The 18,352-nt window shown below is 31.8% G+C and overlaps 2 protein-coding genes across 10 annotated transcripts in view; both read right to left on the reverse strand.

Moving 5' to 3' along the window:
- LOC139518717 (solute carrier family 23 member 1-like) overlaps nt 1-7,055 on the reverse strand; it is a 35,433-nt gene extending 28,378 nt beyond the window's left edge. For 2 of the 3 annotated variants that reach the window (XR_011663438.1, XM_071310203.1), the window contains exons 1-2: nt 6,890-7,055; nt 4,071-4,251 (exon numbers count right to left, since the gene is read on the reverse strand). Coding sequence is in view for 2 of the 3 variants with exons in the window: in XM_071310203.1 (XP_071166304.1) it covers nt 4,071-4,251; nt 6,890-6,990 (282 nt within the window). In the remaining variant the exon portion in view is untranslated. Of the gene's footprint in view, nt 1-4,070; nt 4,252-4,619; nt 4,830-6,889 lie in introns of those variants that run through there. The other variant, XM_071310202.1, reaches the window with a different exon arrangement.
- Nucleotides 7,056-14,995: 7,940 nt separating this feature from the next.
- The window catches only part of LOC139518718 (solute carrier family 23 member 2-like), a 69,239-nt gene continuing 65,882 nt past the window's right edge, over nt 14,996-18,352 (reverse strand). For all 7 annotated transcript variants that reach the window (XM_071310208.1, XM_071310204.1, XM_071310207.1 and 4 more), the window contains 2 exons: nt 16,747-16,842; nt 14,996-15,884 (listed from right to left, as the gene is read on the reverse strand). In XM_071310208.1, the coding sequence (XP_071166309.1) occupies nt 15,646-15,884; nt 16,747-16,842 (335 nt within the window). In that variant the 3' untranslated portion in view covers nt 14,996-15,645. The remainder of the gene's footprint in view (nt 15,885-16,746; nt 16,843-18,352) is intronic.

The raw sequence follows: 18,352 nt of genomic DNA on the forward strand, positions 1-18,352 counted from the left end.
TTAAAAAAAGACAATGATATTGTTTGCAGGTGCCCAGCACATTCAGTTTTTCAGTGAAGATATTTTGGCCTTGTCCTCACATTCCTGGTCTGTTTACTTGTCAACATTTGCTGAATTTATGTTTTTAAGTTCATGATAATGTCTGGTTTTAAATGGTAAAAATTGGTAATTGATATTTGGATCTTTGAATATTAGTTTGATGAATAGTATGTTTAAATTTCAACATTTGTATGTTACTATAAAAAGAATAGGCGAGACATTTCTGTAGATACGTCAACAGCTTATGTATTGTTAATTGGTAGTCTTTACAAGTCACTTCAGTCAAATCAAATATGCAAGGTACATAGTCTTAAATTAGATACAATGTATGAATAAAGATGGAGAAATAGTTTATTTAAATAAGGATAAGTGGTATGATTGTGATTATGACTATAGACCAATGTTTAAATGGGGATGTACAATGTAAGCAACTATAGGTCACCTACAATTATGAGTGAAACCCATACTGAGAGTTTGACATACAAAGAAATAACATCAATTTATTTACCAATTCAAACAATCTCCCATGTCCTTACTTGGAACAGACACACTCTGGCCTTCGTAAGTCTTGTATGATTTTTAACTTTAGTTTCTTGTGTACAATTCATAGTTTAGTATGACGTCCAGCATCACTGTACTAGTATACATATTTTTTAAGGGGCCAGCTGAAGACCTCCTCCGGGTGCGGGAGTTTCTCGCTACATTGAAGACCCATTGGTGGTCTTTGGCTGTTGTCTGCTCTATGGTCGGGTTGTAGTTGCTCTGACACACTCCCCATTTCCTTTCTCAATTTTACATAAAAAGTATGGCAAGTAAAATGTTTGTAAACCCTTAACACCTGGAGAGTTTTGATTTGGTGAACTTTACAGTTTGCCTGATTGGTACCAAGCACAAAAACAAGCTAAAAAAACAGAGTCATTCATGGACATTACGCATAAAATAGATATAAGAAGATGTGGTATGATTATTGCCAATGAGACAAATCTCAATTCAAGTCATAATTTGTAAAAGTAAGCCATTATATGTCAAACAGGTAACTGATTTTAATAACCAAAGTTTGAACATTGACACATTTTCAGGTTATAATATTTAGTAAGTCTCATTTAAGTTTTCTTTTGAGCTGATTGTGCTTACTAATTGTATCCTGATGAATACAGGGTATTTCTAATATAGTGTAGATTAGCATTAGTTTTTTCTTGGCTGAAGCAATATAACATAGAGTTCTTGTAGTATTCCTCTTACCTGTAGATTTAATATTATTATAGTACTTGTTTATTTTGTTGTGTTGCCAGTAAACCACACACCATAGTATTGCTTATGCTATTTTCCTATTACTCTTTTAACAGAATAGTTGCTTATTCAAATTGCATGTAAATTATATAGCAAAGTGTTATTCCTGTTGCATACTAATTTTGTAACTGAGTTCTTGTCTATTAACATACAGAATTGCTTTTGCATGCAATTATATTAGAAAATAAATATCACATAATTTAACCCTTTCCGCTACAGATTTTTTTTTAAATAATTTGATTTGCATAGGATTTTTTCAATTAAAAGAATTATTAGGTTTAAAGTAGTAAATGCAGTGTGAAAACAGATATTTCATCAATGAAATTCCAGACATATATTCGTGATATCCTTTTTATATTAGATATAACTTTTATTTAGTCTGATACAGATTTTTCCTATTTAAGACGTTTCAAATTAGGCACTACACAGGCGTCAAAAGGCGTCATTATGGATCAAAGGGGTGGCGTCAAAAGGCATCACTATGGAGGAAAGGGTTAAGTGAAGTACTTGGTAAGTGACTATGAGTAATCATTAGTTGATAATATCCCCTGTTGTGACAGGATATATTTCTTCTGGTTAATGACTGGATGTGTATTTAGTTGCAATCAAATACATGTACATGTACAAGTTGTTCCCTTTTTATTTCTTCATCTTTTTTTTCTTATTAATTTATTGAAACATATTTCATTTCATGTATACTGCGAGGATGCTGGAGAGGTGTAAGGAAAACAAATATTTATCAGTTTATTTTTTACTTATTTGTTACATCAGTTAACTTTTAATTATTTCTTGATTTACTGCTTTGCTTTGTTTTTTTTTTTTGTTTTTTTTTCCTTGAAGAACAGTATTGAAAAACAATATAATTTGGTTCAAATTTAAAATTGCAGTACACATGGTACAGTTCATTTATATTAGTACCTTATATTTAGTTATAATGCAATAACATTTATATTTAATTCCCCAAAACCATAAACGCATAGGATAAACTTTTAACATACCACTTATTTCTATATTCATAATTCAATTAAAAACTAAAAGCAATCTGTTTTGCTTCAACTTTTTAGAACTTTTAAATATTAATTTAAGAAAAAATATCACAAACTCCTTTTGCCATAAATGTGAATTGTTTAATACCATATTTCATTTCAGATTTTTCTTTAGTTTTATTGTTACTTTATTCTTCATTTTTTTTTAAATCTATTTCTGGCTTTTGGATGTTTGAATGTCTCTTAATTAAAAGCCAGCAGTAGAACTTGTACATCTGATATGGTTTCTAATCTAAAAAGATGATATAATAAAATTGTTAATTTTCTGTTCACATCAAATGATGTTTTTTTGCTTAAATATCAATATTTACCAACTGTCTACATTTTCAATTTGTAATGTTCATAGATGGGATAAAATTGTAAAAAAAAGTTCTTTTCTAAATGTAACACGAGTTCTGCTGATGAATCAACAACCGAATTGGATCTATATCCTTTCTATTGTTGGATCGCTAGAGGTCGCTGCAAGGGTACTGCAGTGTATCCACCAATAAAACCGATGGGTGTGTTTCTTTCTATTTTTTTTTTATTTTATTTTAACTGAAATACATACTCTCAGTCTGACTCTGATTAGTTTTTTGTATATCAATATTTTGGTTTGAAATCATTTATTCATTGTTGGCTAAAATTCAACAATTATTAATTTTAAGGCTGCTGTTTTCATCAGATTGTTTTTTACTGAAATTGTTACCTTAGAAAAAATGGCTATCATGTCATAAAATGTAACCTTTTCTTCGCAGGTCATTTAAAAAACCCTGATAGTTTACTATTTACATACTGTCTAGAAATAATTTTATAAGCAGCATTCAACCACAGAATATCTAACATATTTGTTAATTTTCCCGTCTTAACAATTTAAATTTATGAATATATTATGTTCATGTTTGAAAATTTAATTGTCTGGAGCTTATTTAGGGAAGTCCCTCTCTCTTATAAGATTTATAAATTTTGAAGTTTTTATAAACCTGGAAGAACATGCATGAACAAATGCAATATTCAATCATTTCATATCTATTTTTGTGTAATCAAAATTTATTAAAGTTAACTTGATATTTATTATTTAATAACGATTTAAGGAACCCCAAAATATTTTAAACTGTCACTGTAATCATGCATCAAATTTTACAGTTTTACTGTAATACTGAACTTGCACTTCCCTGTACGTTACGTGGACCTAGTTATCTCCCTTTGGTCTTCGCTTCGCCACGAATAATCTGACACAATTTCGTATCCGAGGATGATATGATCTATAATTAATAAATAAGATCCAGAAAATGGTTTTACTTCATATTTTATACCCCTCCATACGTTACCAAACCTATTTAAGAAATGATTTGGGATTTTTCGTAGACCTACGTAAATTTTCCAAAAATTATTTCAACTTCCATCGTTGTTTTAGCATATTTTTATAACACTTTTCATAAATAAGTACATATAATAATGAAGCTTATTCATTCAAGATTTGGATCCAACAAGTTTAATTTAAGTACGAGTTGCAATAAGACTATACGAGGTAAAAAAAAAACCACGAGGTGTGCACGTTCACAAAAAAACGGTTAACTCTGACCTTTTATCACGTGACCAATGTCTTGAACTTAGACGCCATTAAATCTTTTGCCGGTCAACTGTTAAACGTGTTAATTTGTGTTTACAAAATGAAAGGACTAATAGAACAATTGAGGAGATGTAAATAAATACCTGGAAAGCAAATAGTATAGTGAGATGTATTGGAGGGTTGTCAGTAACACCATAGATTAGGGCATCATCGGTGACGTGAACTTCGTCCTCTATTGTAATATCACCCTCAGTTTCTGGGTGAGGGGTAAAACCATTCTGATCCTTCTCCTCCATTAATGTCATGGTGGCTGAATTATCAGACCTGAAAAATAGAATATCTTCTTTAACAAGATGTATGCGGTATATAAATGTGACTGTGAATAACATGTGTACAGTCTTGGAAAATAATGATGTCTTCTTTAACAAGATGTATGCTGTATATGTGAGGCTATATGTAAAATTTATACAGTTTTTACTAGGAATAAAACATGTTGTATCTTCACAAAGAAAAAATAAATGTGCATCCATTAATGAAGCGATAAACTTCAAAGATAACTGAACGTGTTACTTAAGAGAAGAAATAAATAAGAAGAGAAATGGACATATGCGCATCCATCACGAGTATACACGTTCGAGCATCTAGTTCACTTATATCCATATGTAAATAGGGAAGTAAAGTAAGTAACTGACCTCGAGTACATCTTTGCACCGGACGTCAACACCAAAAGATTTTCTAATCCATTTCTTATTAAACAATCATCAAAATACTCTGACCGGCCACAACACGTCCTGATGTACAAGTACAACCAAAAGGAGTGCAGCATGTTAGAAACTGATGAAGAATTAATAAGTATATTTATCTTACGCCCTCATCTTATTGATTCTTGATTATCAACATCAAAAAGAAAACATTGTTAGAACTTAGTATTTTTAATGTCATAGCGATTTTCCCGTTTTACATTTATTAATGAACATGATGTAACTGCAATCAAAAATACAATATTTACCAACTGTCTACATTTTCAATTTATAATGTACATAGATGGGATAAAATTGTAAAAAAAAGTTCTTTTCTAAATGTAACACGAGTTCTGCTGATAAATCAACAACCGAATTGGATCTATATCCTTTCTATTGTTGGATCGCTAGAGGGCGCTGCAAGGGTACTGCAGTGTATCAACCATTAAAACCGGTGGGCGTGTTTATTTCTATCTTTTTTAATTTTATTTTAAGTGAAATACATACTCTCAGTCTGACTCTGATTAGTTTTTTGTATATCAACTTTTTGGTTTGAAATCATTTATTCATTATTGGCCAAAGTTCAACAATTATTAATTTTAAGGCTGCTGTTTTCATCAGATTTGTTTTACTGAAATTGTACCCTTAAAAAAAAGGCTATCATGTCATAAAATGTAACCTTTTCTTCGCAGGTCATTTAAAAAACCCTGATAGTTTACTATTTACATACTGTCTAGAAATAATTTTATAAGCAGCATTCAACCACAGAACCTCTAACATATTTGTTAATTTTCCCCTCTTAACAATTAAATTTAATAAATATATTATGTTCATGTTTGAAAATTTAATTGTCTGGAGTTTATTTAGGGAAGTCCCTCTATCTTATAAGATTTATAAATTTTTAAGTTTTTAAAAACCTGGAAGAACATGCATGAACAAATGCAATATTCAATCATTTCATATCTATTTTTGTGTAATCAAAATTTATCAAAGTTAACTTGATATTTATTATTTACTAACGATTTAAGGAAACCCCAAAATATTTTAAACTGTCACTGATATCATGCATCAAATTTTACAGTTTTACTGTAATAATGAACTTGCACTTCCCTGTACGTTACGTGGACCTAGTTATCTCGCTTTGGTCTTCGCTTCGCCACGAATAATCTGACACAATTTCGTATCCGAGGATGATATGATCTATCATTAATAAATAAGATCCAGAAATGGTTTTACTTCATATTTTATACCCCTCCATACGTTACCAAACCTATTTAAGAAATGATTTGGGATTTTCTGTAGACCTACGTAAATTTTCCAAAAAATATTTCATCTTCCATCGTTGTTTTAGCATATTTTTATAACACTTTTCATAAATAAGTATATATAATAATGAAGCTTATTTATTCAAGATATGGATCCTACAAGTTTTATTTAAGTACAAGTTGCAATAAGACTATACGAGGTAAAAAAAAACCACGAGGTGTGCACGTTCACAAAAAAACGGTAAACTCTGACCTTTTATCACGTGACCAATGTCTTGAACTTAGACGCCATTAAATCTTTTGCCGGTCAACTGTTAAACGTGTTAATTTGTGTTTACAAAATGAAAGGACTAATAGAACAATTGAGGAGATGTAAATAAATACCTGGAAAGCAAATAGTATAGTGAGATGTATTGGAGGGTTGTCAGTAACACCATAGATTAGGGCATCATCGGTGACGTGAACTTCGTCCTCTATTGTAATATCACCCTCAGGTTCTGGGTGAGGGGTAAAACCATTCTGATCCTTCTCCTCCATTAATGTCATGGTGGCTGAATTATCAGACCGGAAAAATAGAGATATCTTCTTTAACAAGATATATAGTGTATATATGTGTGACTGTAAATAACATGTGTACAGTCCTGGAAAATAATGATGTCTTCTTTAACAAGATGTATGCTGTATATGTGAGACTATATGTAAAATTTATACAGCTTTTACTAGGAATAAAACATGTTGTATCTTCACAAAGAAAAAATTAATGTGCATCTATTAATGAAGCGATAAACTTCAAGGATCACTGAACGTTTTACTTAAGAGAAGAAATAAATAAGAGAAATGGACATATGCGCATCCATCACGAGTATATACATTCGAGCATCTAGTTCACTTATATCCATATGTTGTATGTAGTTTCTAAATACGGAACAAAATAGGGAAGTAAAGTAAGTAACTGACCTTGAGTACATCTTTGCACCGGACATCAACACCAAAATATTTTCTAATCCATTTCTTATTAAACAATCATCAAAATACTCTGACCGGCCAAAACACGTCATGATGTACAATTACAACCAAAAGGAGTGCAGCATGATAGAAACTGATGAAGAATCAATAAGTATATTTATCTTACGCTTATGAATATGTAAGGTAAGCAGGAAGTTGATGTGTTTATGAATATGTAAGTATAAGGTAAGCAGGAAGTTGATGTGTTTATAAATATGTAAGTATGAGGTAAGCAGGAAGTTGATGTGTTTATGAATATGTAAGTATAAGGTAAGCAGGAAGTTGATGTAATTATGAATATGTAAGTATGAGGTCAGCAGGAAGTTGATGTGTTTATGAATATGTAAGTATAAGGTAAGCAGGAAGTTGATGTGTTTATGAATATGTTAGTATAAGGTAAGCAGGTAAGCAGGAAGTTGATGTTTTCTGTGGTAGAGAAATTCGAAGAACCTTGGTTGTATCATATCGGAAAGTTTTCTATGGTAGAGAAAGACGAAGAACCTTGGTTGTATACTATTGGACAGTTTTCTTTTGTATAGAAAGTCAGAAAACATTGGTTGTTTCATATCAGGCAGTTTTGAATGGTAGTGAAAGTTGAATAACCTCGGTTGTATAATACAAGACAGTTTTCTGTGGTAGAGTAAATCGAAGAACCTTGGTTGTATCATATCGCAGTTTTCTGTGGTAGAGAAAGTCGGAGAATCTTGGTTGTATCATATCAGACAGTTTTCTTTCGTAGAGAAAGTCGAAGAACCTTGGTTGTATCAAAACAGACAGTTTTCTTTTGTAGAGAAAGTCGGAGAACATTGGTTGTGTCATATCAGGCAGTTTTGAATGGTAGTGAAAGTTGAAGAACCTTGGTTGTATCATATCGCAGTTTTCTGTGGTAGAGAAAGTCGAAGAACCTTGGTTGTATCATAACAGGCAGGTATTTTTTTAGAGAAAGTCGGAGAACATTGGTTGTGTCATATCAGGCAGTTTTGAATGATAGTGAAAGTCGGAGAACCTTGGTTGTATCATATCGCAGTTTTTTTGTGGTAGAGAAAGTCGAAGAACCTTGGTTGTATCATAACAGACAGTTTTTATTTAGAGAAAGTCGGAGAACATTGTTTGTGTCATATCAGGCAGTTTTGAATGGTAGTGAAAGTTGAAGAACCTTGGTTGTATCATATCGCAGTTTTCTGTGGTAGAGAAAGTCGAAGAGCCTTGGTTTTATCTTTCGGACAGTTTTCTATAGTAGTGAAAGTCGGAGAAACTTGGTTGTATCATATTGGACTGGTAGAGTAAATCGAAGAACCTTGGTTGTATCATATCGTAGTTTTCTGTGGTAGAGAAAGTCGTAGAACCTTGGTTGTATAATTTCAGACAGTTTTCTATGGTAGAGAAAGTCGGAGAACCTTGGTTGTAAAATTTCAGACAGTTTTCTATGGTATAGAAAGTCGGAGAACCTTGGTTGCATCATGTCGGACAGTTTTCTATGGTAGAGAAAGTCGAAGAACCTTGTTTGTATCATGTCGGACAGTTTTCTATGGTAGTGAAAGTCAGAGAACCTTGGTTGTATCATGTCGGACAGTTTTCTATGCTAGAGAAAGTCGGAGAACCTTGGTTGTATCATGTCGGACAGTTTTCTATGGTAGAAAAAGTCGGAGAAGCTTGGTTGTATCATGTCGGACAGTTTTCTATGGTAGAGAAAGTGGGAGAATCTTTGTTGCATCATGTCAGACAGTTTTCTTGGTTGTATCATGTCGGACAGTTTTCTACGGTAGAGAAAGTCGAAGAACCTTGTTTGCATCATGCCGAACAGTTTTCTATGGTAGAGAAAGTCGGAGAACCTGGTTTGCATCATGTCGGACAGATTTCTATGGTAGAGAAAGTCGTAGAAGCTTGGTTGTATCATTTCGGACAGTTTTCTATGGTAGAGAAAGTCGGAGAACCTTGTTTGCATCATGTCGGACAGTTTTCTATGGTAGAGAAAGTCGGCGAAGCTTTGTTGTAATATAAATTGTATGCTCTTTTACATGCACGAGAAGATAAAAAGTCATCAATTTATTTTCAAATTTGGGAAGCGTGAATTTGTGATTTGTTATTTTTCTGCATTAAGATTCATATAGATCTATAGAAATTAAAGGGGAAAATAAAATTGTTGTGCCTTAAGAGTGGTTATATGCTTCTCTATATCAAAAAAAGCCTTTAAACATATTGGATACATATAATTTTTGTATTTGTCATTTTTTCTTTTTCTTTATTTCAATGTACCGTTATTGAAAAAATAAAGTGTACTTTATAAGTAAGACCAGTTTAACTTGTTATTACCCACAAACTTTTTTAATTAAAGCAAAATGGATATCTTCTTCCTTTTCCGATTTAAAAGAGGAAACATTGTCTGTGTTATATGGTCTCTGGTATAGAATTGTTTCATTGATACTGATTATGTTTCTCAAATTCATATTATTGTGTTGTTTGTAGCTTACGTAATTCCAGTGGGAAATATTTCATGTATAATTTCAGTATAACCAGTCATTAAAAAGTATCCATATAAATGTGAAAAAAAAATGCCAACGAAAAACGAAAAAAAATTTGAGACGCAATATCGTGTATAATGTCAGAACTATATTTTTAAATTTATAAGAAAAAAAAATCATGAAGGTCTAGCAAACGTCCTTCACAGTTTAACCTGTATATCAAAAAGAAAATGTGGTATGATAGCCTAGGAGACAACGCATTGTTATCTATAGAAGGCTCTGAAATGACAAAAGTAAAACCATTTAAACAAAAAACAAATATGCCATACAGTAACTTACCATACAACAACCACTTAACTACAGGCTCTTAAAGTCTATTAAATTAATCCAGACTTATTATTTCTAAAATTATCTTTTAACATAAGTTTGTCTTCCCTAAGGTACGAGTACACATCAACATACGACAACCATTAAATTACAGGCTCTTAAAGTCTATAAAATAAATCCAGACTTATTTTTCTAAAATTATCCTTTGAGATAAGTTTGTCCTCCCTATGGTACGAGTACACATCAACCTACGACAACCACTAAATCACAGGCTCTTAAATTCTATTAAATAAATCCAGACTTATTTATTTGTGTTTGTTTAATTTTTGTAAAGCGAGATCAAATTTAAAAACAAAACGTACCTTGTTTTAAAAGTACATCGTTGATAACACTGGTATACAACTTTAAGTTATAGTTATTGACCAAGCAAGGTACTCTTACGTTGGAGTCAGGATCCGTTCCTAAAGGTAAAAGTACCTTTGAACTGTAAAGTATATCCGAGGTAGTTGAGGCATACTTCATCTGTGCATTATCCAGATTAAAGCAAAGTTAGAACAAAGAGATTTTACCTACGTCATGTTTGAATTAAATCTAATTTGATTTTGAAATGCATTGTTATCCAAAAGTGTTAGCAGCTTTTGCAGATTTTTTTTCAAGTCCAAACCTTCAGAAATCTTTCTCTTGGTACTGTTAATGTTAGACTGCGTAATGCTGTCGGTCTCGAGATTTTCACAATTATCTGTATTTCATTTTAATAAGCATTGTGTATACATTTCATAAAATTGGGTCGAAGCCAACTAAGTTAGAGAACGGAAACGAAAAAAATCAGCAATTTATATGTTTATAAAAGAGCATAATTCAAGTACGGTAAAAGTGACTTTTATTATATGGTAATACGAATTGTGTATAAGTTTCATAACATTTGGTTGAGGCAAACTAAAGTTAGAGAACAGAAAAGAACAATTCCGCATTTTTTAATGTTTCGAAAGTAGCATAACTCTTGAACTCTTATATTGACGCCACCAAAAATTCAAACTTGATCTGTGTTTTGTAGTAATACGCATTGTGTATATAAGTAACATAATATTTGGGTGAGGCAAACTAACGTTAGAGAACAGAAACCAACTTTGGGACGTACGTATGTACAGAAGGACAAGGATAAAACACAATGCCCCCTCCCCTACGATGGGGGATATTGAAATACAGTTACTAAATTTGGAAAACTACTATTAATAGAAAAGAAAGGAAAGAAATAAAAATACTTTATGTGTTCAAATCATCGTTTACTTTTTACTTAGAAATAAAAGGAGATGATTTAAATTTGTACTAAAACGTACAAAACTATATTGCTATGTACAAATACATTATTGGTTAGAACAGAAGCCAAAATCAATAGTAATCTCAGTCTACTTACTATATTAAACATTCTAAAACAGTTTTACATACTTGTAGTACGTATCATAGTTAAACATATATAACTTTTTATTTCATAATCAGAGAAAATTCTATATAGTAATAGATATTTCCAAAACCAAACATATACAAATAATCTAAATGTCTAAATTCTGAAACATTATTGCAAAATAATACAATCAATGAGTTAATATAGTTGGTACAAGAAGTGTTATGTACATTAAAGTAAAAATTCCTCCCTCCTCAGATTCCAACAGATCTATTATCATACAAATGTCATACATACATTGGAATTATTTGCATTGGTGAAGGTAATAACAATAACATTAGGCAGTATTGACAAAGTCTGTGAGCAATACCTACTATTACTCTAAAGTAGGAAAATATATTGAAACATAATTTTTCACTATGTTTACAAATTAAAATAAATACATGAAAAGGATTACATTGAAAAGACCCCACATATTAAATGGTCTCAAATGATGTGTGCTACATTTGCAAAATGACTGTACCAAGTCAGGAATATGACAGTTCTTGTCCATTCGTTTTTGATGCGTTTTGTTATTTGATTTTGCTATGTGATTATGGACTTTTCGAATTGATTTTCCTCTGAGTTCATTATTTTTGTGATTTTACTTTTTATATCCCCCCTCCCCATAAATATAAATTATGGTGTAGGGTATAGCTATGAGAACACCTTGTGATATTATGGATTCTTGTTTACTGATAACGTTTCATTTTCATTAATTATTTTATAAATGACGAAATCTAAAATGCATATTTAATTTCATATCTCAAACACAATAAATTTGTAAAATTTGTAAAAACTAACATTATTGACATATATATAACTATGACTTACAAATATAGAGTACTAATAATAAGACATGATTTATAATTCTACAAAACGGAGTACCAATATTAAATATGATCTATTAATCTACAAAAACGGAGCAATGAATCGGATTTAAGCCTCGTGTCAAAAAGACTAACACTGCACCGTTTTAAGAAGGAAGATCATTAAGATGATTTAAATTACTTTAATCAACATTGAAAAAAGTCTAGTTAGTAGAAAATGGTGTATAATGTTGTAGATAGATTAATAGGTTATTATGAATAAAAAAATATGTTTTAGGTCAATGAAACATCGTGACGAAGTGTGATGCCCGTATATGACACAGAAACCAGAGGTTAAAATCATACTTTATCCTGGCGTCATTGCAGTGTTTACAAAATGCATGTCCAGGCGTCAACAAGGCGTAAACTGGGCGTAAATCAGGCGTAACTGAGGCGTAAACCAGGCGTAAAGTTAGGCGTAATATTTAAATGAGTACGCCTGGTTCACAAAAAATTAGGCGTAATATGCAAATGAGTACGACTGGTCAATAAATAAATCAGGCGTAATATCCTTACATAATACTACACTTATTTTATGTCAGTGTATTACCCTAGCTGTGTACTTTTGTGTATTTGAAACAAACTTCTGTACTGTTGCTTTTATTTCTTATTGTTGGACAAAAAACTTGAAATATTAACCATTGAAGAAGCTAATATAGAAATAAATACATTTTAGACAGACACTGGCTCAAATAAGTTTAAGTTTAAATCAGAATTATGACAATTAAATATTTTTTGAAATAAAAGTAGCATTTTAACTAAGTTGTTTTTGAAAGTTATTGTCTTTTGAACTAAAATTAAAAGATTTTAATGGTATTATCCATGGATAAAGGTTTTGGGATTTCAAAATTTCTGATAGAACACAATACTTAATAACTTAGTTATACTCACATTATTATTATTTACCATGTATTACTACTTTCCTTTTATTTCACAATTTTCATTATTTATTTGATTCAGTATTTCCAATTTCAAATTCTTCCCAAAATCACAAAACAAGCTAATCATCCCTGAATATATGAAGCTGCCATAAGTCCAACTCTTGCAAACTAAAACCAAAGAGCCAAAGGAGTAGGTCCGGTAAGGACCGATTTTGGCCTCAAATATCAGGTTCATCTGACGAAAGATTTTGACCACTTTTTAAACACTTAAGTGTCTATTATTTGAATTAATTAGTTTATGTGAAAGATTTTAACAGATATAGTCATTAAAAACGATCCGATTCAAGCTCAAATATGAAAAATCTACCTAATATGCCGAAAAATGTCACTTTTCAGATGGGTTTTGGTAAAAATGAAAGTGGCCGCATCCGTGTTCATCCTCAACCTTTATATATGCTATGTATTATCATCAAATACAACTGACATTTCAATATTAAGGATGAACACGAATGCGGCCACTTTCGTTTTACACGAAAACCGTCTAAAATTTAACTAAAATGCTAGAATTATGAGGATTTCAGTAATTTAGCATGACTTAATGGTGCTAGTACCGGATATATGTGCATTGTATTGTCAAAAACAGCCCATATTTATGTAGTAGAAGCATTCTACTGTCCAATAAATAACTAAAGGTTTACATTTTAACAATTTTGTAAAACTGCTATATTTTGGGGCCAAAAAGGGGTCTTACTGAACCTACTCCTTTTGAAAAAAAACTTCATGATCCTTTAAACAAAGCATTATGGATATTTCTATTTACGCCCGTAAGAAAATTTACGCCTTGCTTATTTAAATTTCCGCCAGGTTTACTGCTTTTTTCTACGCCCGTAAAGATTACAAATTAAATTTTCCTGCTCCCTTACGCCTGTATCTAGACACGTAACTTCCACTTACGCCTGGTTTACGCCTATTTAACGCCTGTTAATCACACGGAAACCCTGGGTCATAACCAAACCAGGCTTCGTTGTTATCTACCAGGTGTAAAACAATCGTAAATGAGACATACACCAGGATTAATACTTAAATAATGGCATCAAAAATACCAGGATAAAAATTGTATACACCGGTCGCGGGTTTCATCTACAAAGTCTCATTTGTGACGCTCGAATCAAACGAGTTAAAAGGCCAAATAAAATATTAAGTTGGATAGGCTTAAGAACCCAAAAGTCTAAAATGTTTGCCAAATATACCCAAGACAATCTATTCCTTGGGTAAAAAATCCTGAGTTTTTAAAAAAATAGTTGAGTACATCGGTCAACAGAAACCCACAGAGTAATACATGAGTACAGCTTGTTAAAAGAAATCAAGTCATTAAATCCTTACCTTATACTACACTTATTGTTACTGTGCCTGAAGGTTTTTTTATACAAAATAAGGAATGCTGCTTACAATTTTGAATTGTCTGACATAAAAATTGCAATAAATACCATTAGAAAAACTACAATAGATATAATTTATCCAGACACAGTGGTTTATATCAGCATAAAGTTTAAATGAAAATTGATAATAACTCGTTGAGTAACATTTGTTATTTAGTTGTCCTTTGGACTGAAAAATCACCGATTTAACACTGCACTGTTATTTATCTTGAATACAAGGTTGGACTTAAATAATTATTACAGTAAGTTAAAATAACAAGCATTTCTAAAGTTAAACTGTTAAAAACAATAGGACATAATGACTGTGTTATTTCTAACGAAAAAATGTCCACGTTATTTTACCTTGAATTTAAGATTTAAATTTATTGATCAATATACTTTTGTTAGTCCAATTTCAAATAATTCCAATGAACACAAAATATATACAGCACATGAATAAGAGACAAATTTTGAAAAGACATCCCATGATCCATGAAACACTATTTTCAACGCCTTGCTGATATGTATTAACGTTTCCTGCTCCTGTATGACTATACCTTGACTTATAAATACCACAAACGCCTGGGTTATCTGGTGTTTGACGCATCAAAACTTCATACAGGATAGTTGTAAAAGATACCAATTTAACTAAAATAATTGTGCTTTTCTATATTTTCTGTTTTTATTTTTATTTTGCTTGAGGAAAAATATAAGAAAATACAGCACATAATACAATGTTAAAAATGTGATATCAATTTAAAGCACTTAAATTGTTAGTCATAAACTCATCATAGCTACCAGGATTAAAATTCAATATTTACGCCAGACACACGTTTCGTCTACAAAACACTCATCAGTGACGCTCGAATTAAAAAATGTTTTAAAGGCCAAATAAAGTACAAAGTTGAAGAGCATACCAGCTGCTATTTGGGGTATATTTTAGTAGGAGTATATGTTAGTAGGCTTCTAGTTGCGGTTCCAAGGGTAGAGGTGCGTAGAGAATGTTCATAAAATATCATTTTTGGCATAAAATCGACCAAACAATTTCTCCTCCCTCAATAACACTTATTATGACCATTATTATAAATTATAGCATTTTTTGAAAATACCGGAATTGCTTATGACTACTTTAACCTAATTTCATCAAGTATATTTACTACCTAAAATGCATTGATATATGTTAAAATTGACACAAACAAATATTAAAATAGTACTAACAAACTCCATGAAAAACACTCGTACATCCGCACATCCTCAACATTCACATCACTATCATTATATGAAGAGTCTCAACAATGATAACTAGTACATCAAACTCGGGTGTTTTCCTCGTAATTAACGCTTGAAACAGTTTCCAGAACTGGCTTCTTCTTTGGATCTGGTAAAAATGGAATGTACTTTAAAATTTTGCTGTTTCTCCATTTCTGTGGAAAAAGTGGTTCATATACCTCTATTCCTTCCTTAAAATCTTCTGTCACAAGATTTTCTGACTCTTGTGTTTTTGATGGAATGTTCTGCCATGAGGTGATACCTCGTTCATCAAGAGTGCCTACAAAACAAGGAAAAAACTAAGGTTGGGGTATTTATAAACCTCCTTCACAGTAACTTTATGCTCGGAGTAAGACAGATTTTCATATAACAGTTGGTTGGGGTTTAAATAAACCTATACAGAATTATAATGCCCAAAGTTGGACAGGTAATTGTTATTCTATTGATTAAGGGTATGTATTAACCTTTTAAACAACAACCTAATGCTCTTAGTTGGGCCCGTAATAATTAATCAATCATTTAAGGGTATTTATAAATCTTTTAAACAGCACTTCATGCTCTAAATTGGACAGGTCTCCAGCTTGTTGAGGTTATTGTAGACCCCTAAACACCAACGCAATGCTCCAAGTTGGTCCCGTCATTGTTCATCAGTTGGTTAAGGGTATTTATAGACTCCTTATTGTTCTAAGTTAAACAGAACTTTGTTCATCAATTAGTGTGGGGTATTTATTAACCTATTACACAACAAAGTAATGCTCTCAGTTGGATCCGTCATTGTTCTTCAATTGGTTGGAGGGTATGTTTAAACCTATTACACAACAAGTCAATGCTCTAAGTGGACCCCTTCAAAGTTCTTCGGTTGTTTGAGGTTATTTATAATCCTCCTACACATTAACTTTAAGCTCTAAATCAGATAGGTCACTGTCATTTGTTTATGAATCGTTATATCATCAGCAATCATAACACAAGTCTTTTATCTTTACAGTTTACTTTTGGGTTCGTGTAAATGATGTATTTTCAATCTATAAAATAATACTAACAGGTTTATACAATTAAGTACGTGTGCATAAGTTTTGTAAAGTTATTTGTAAAATACTTGATAGTTTTTTCTGGTATGATGCTTTCCTATTTTAAATACCTACCTGGAATGGTGTTGTCAAGGAAACAGGCTAGTAAAGCACCAGATAGATTTGCATTGCCCAAAAGTGTCTTTAAAATATTATCTACACGGAAATTTCCTAAAACACAAATATATACAGGTTTAAAAAATGATGAAATACAGCACATATAAAAACAAGCATTTTTTGTGAAATTGCATGGCAATACATAAACTTCAACTTTGTACTGGAACAAAATGCTAACTAAATCTATGACTTGTATTGTGGTAAACTATGTAACAAATATCAATGCACTATCTTCAAGGACCATAACTCTGAATAAAATCTTCACTATAGAACAAAACTCGTACTCGGTCTGTAGCTTGTCACAATAAAAATATAAACCAACAGGAATGTGTCCATAGTACACGGATGCCCCAATCGTACTATCATTTTCTATGTTTAGTGCACCATGCAATTGGGTACAAAACTCGAATTTGGCATTAAAATTAGAAAGATCATATCATAGGGAACATGTGTACTAAGTTTCAAGTTGATTGGACTTCAACTTCATCAAAATCTACCTCGACTAAAAATGTTAACCTTAAGCGAAACAGACGGACGGACAAACAAACGAACGAACGGACAAACGGACGTACGGAATAAGGTACAGACAGACAATGGTAAAACTATATCCCCTCCGCTACGGCAGGGGGTAAAAAGAATAGTGCATTGAAAAACAAAAAACAAAATTTATGTTGGTCCAAAAATGTTTTGGCAATGCATTGCAGGGTTAATTTCCTACAAATGTCAAATAAATTATTTTTTTCGACACTTTTTCAATCAATACTGGATGTGACGTACACTAAATTGATGGTTTTACAAAAAGGTGTATCATGGGACACATAGATACCATATGTGCTTAGAAGTATCACGAGACACAAGATAGGTGCCATTATAATGTAGATGTATCCTAAAAAAAGTGTAGATGTATCACTGGACATCTGTTATGTGCTATACATGTTTAGATGTATCACTAGACATCTGTTATGTGCTATACATGTTTAGATGTATCACTGGACATCTGTTATGTGCTTTACATGTTTAGATGTATCACTGGACATCTGTTATGTGCTATACATGTTTAAATGTATCACTAGACATCTGTTATGTGCTATACATGTTTAGATGTATCACGTGACACTTGACAGGTGCTATTACTGTGAATATGCATGTAAATATCATAAGACACATGATAAGTGTCATACGTCTTAAGATTTATCCTGAGATACATGAATATTGCTACATGTTTGCACATGTATCAAACGAAACATCATATCACATGTGTATTGCTGTATCTTGGGACATAAGCTTTAGATTGGTGGCACATGTGTATTGCTGTATCTTGGGACATAAGCTTTAGATTGGTGGCATATGTGTATTGCTGTATCTTGGGACATAAGCTTTAGATTGGTGGCATATGTGTATTGCTGTATCTTGGAATATAAGCTTTAGATTGGCGGCACATGTGTATTGCTGTATCTTAGGACATAAACTTAAGATTGGTGGCACATGTGTATTGCTGTATCTTATGACATAAGCTTTAGATTGGTGGCATATATGTATTGCTGTATCTTGGGACATAAGCTTT

This window comes from Mytilus edulis, chromosome 4 (genome assembly GCF_963676685.1).
Source record: "Mytilus edulis chromosome 4, xbMytEdul2.2, whole genome shotgun sequence".
Taxonomy (NCBI): Eukaryota; Metazoa; Mollusca; class Bivalvia; order Mytilida; family Mytilidae; genus Mytilus; species Mytilus edulis.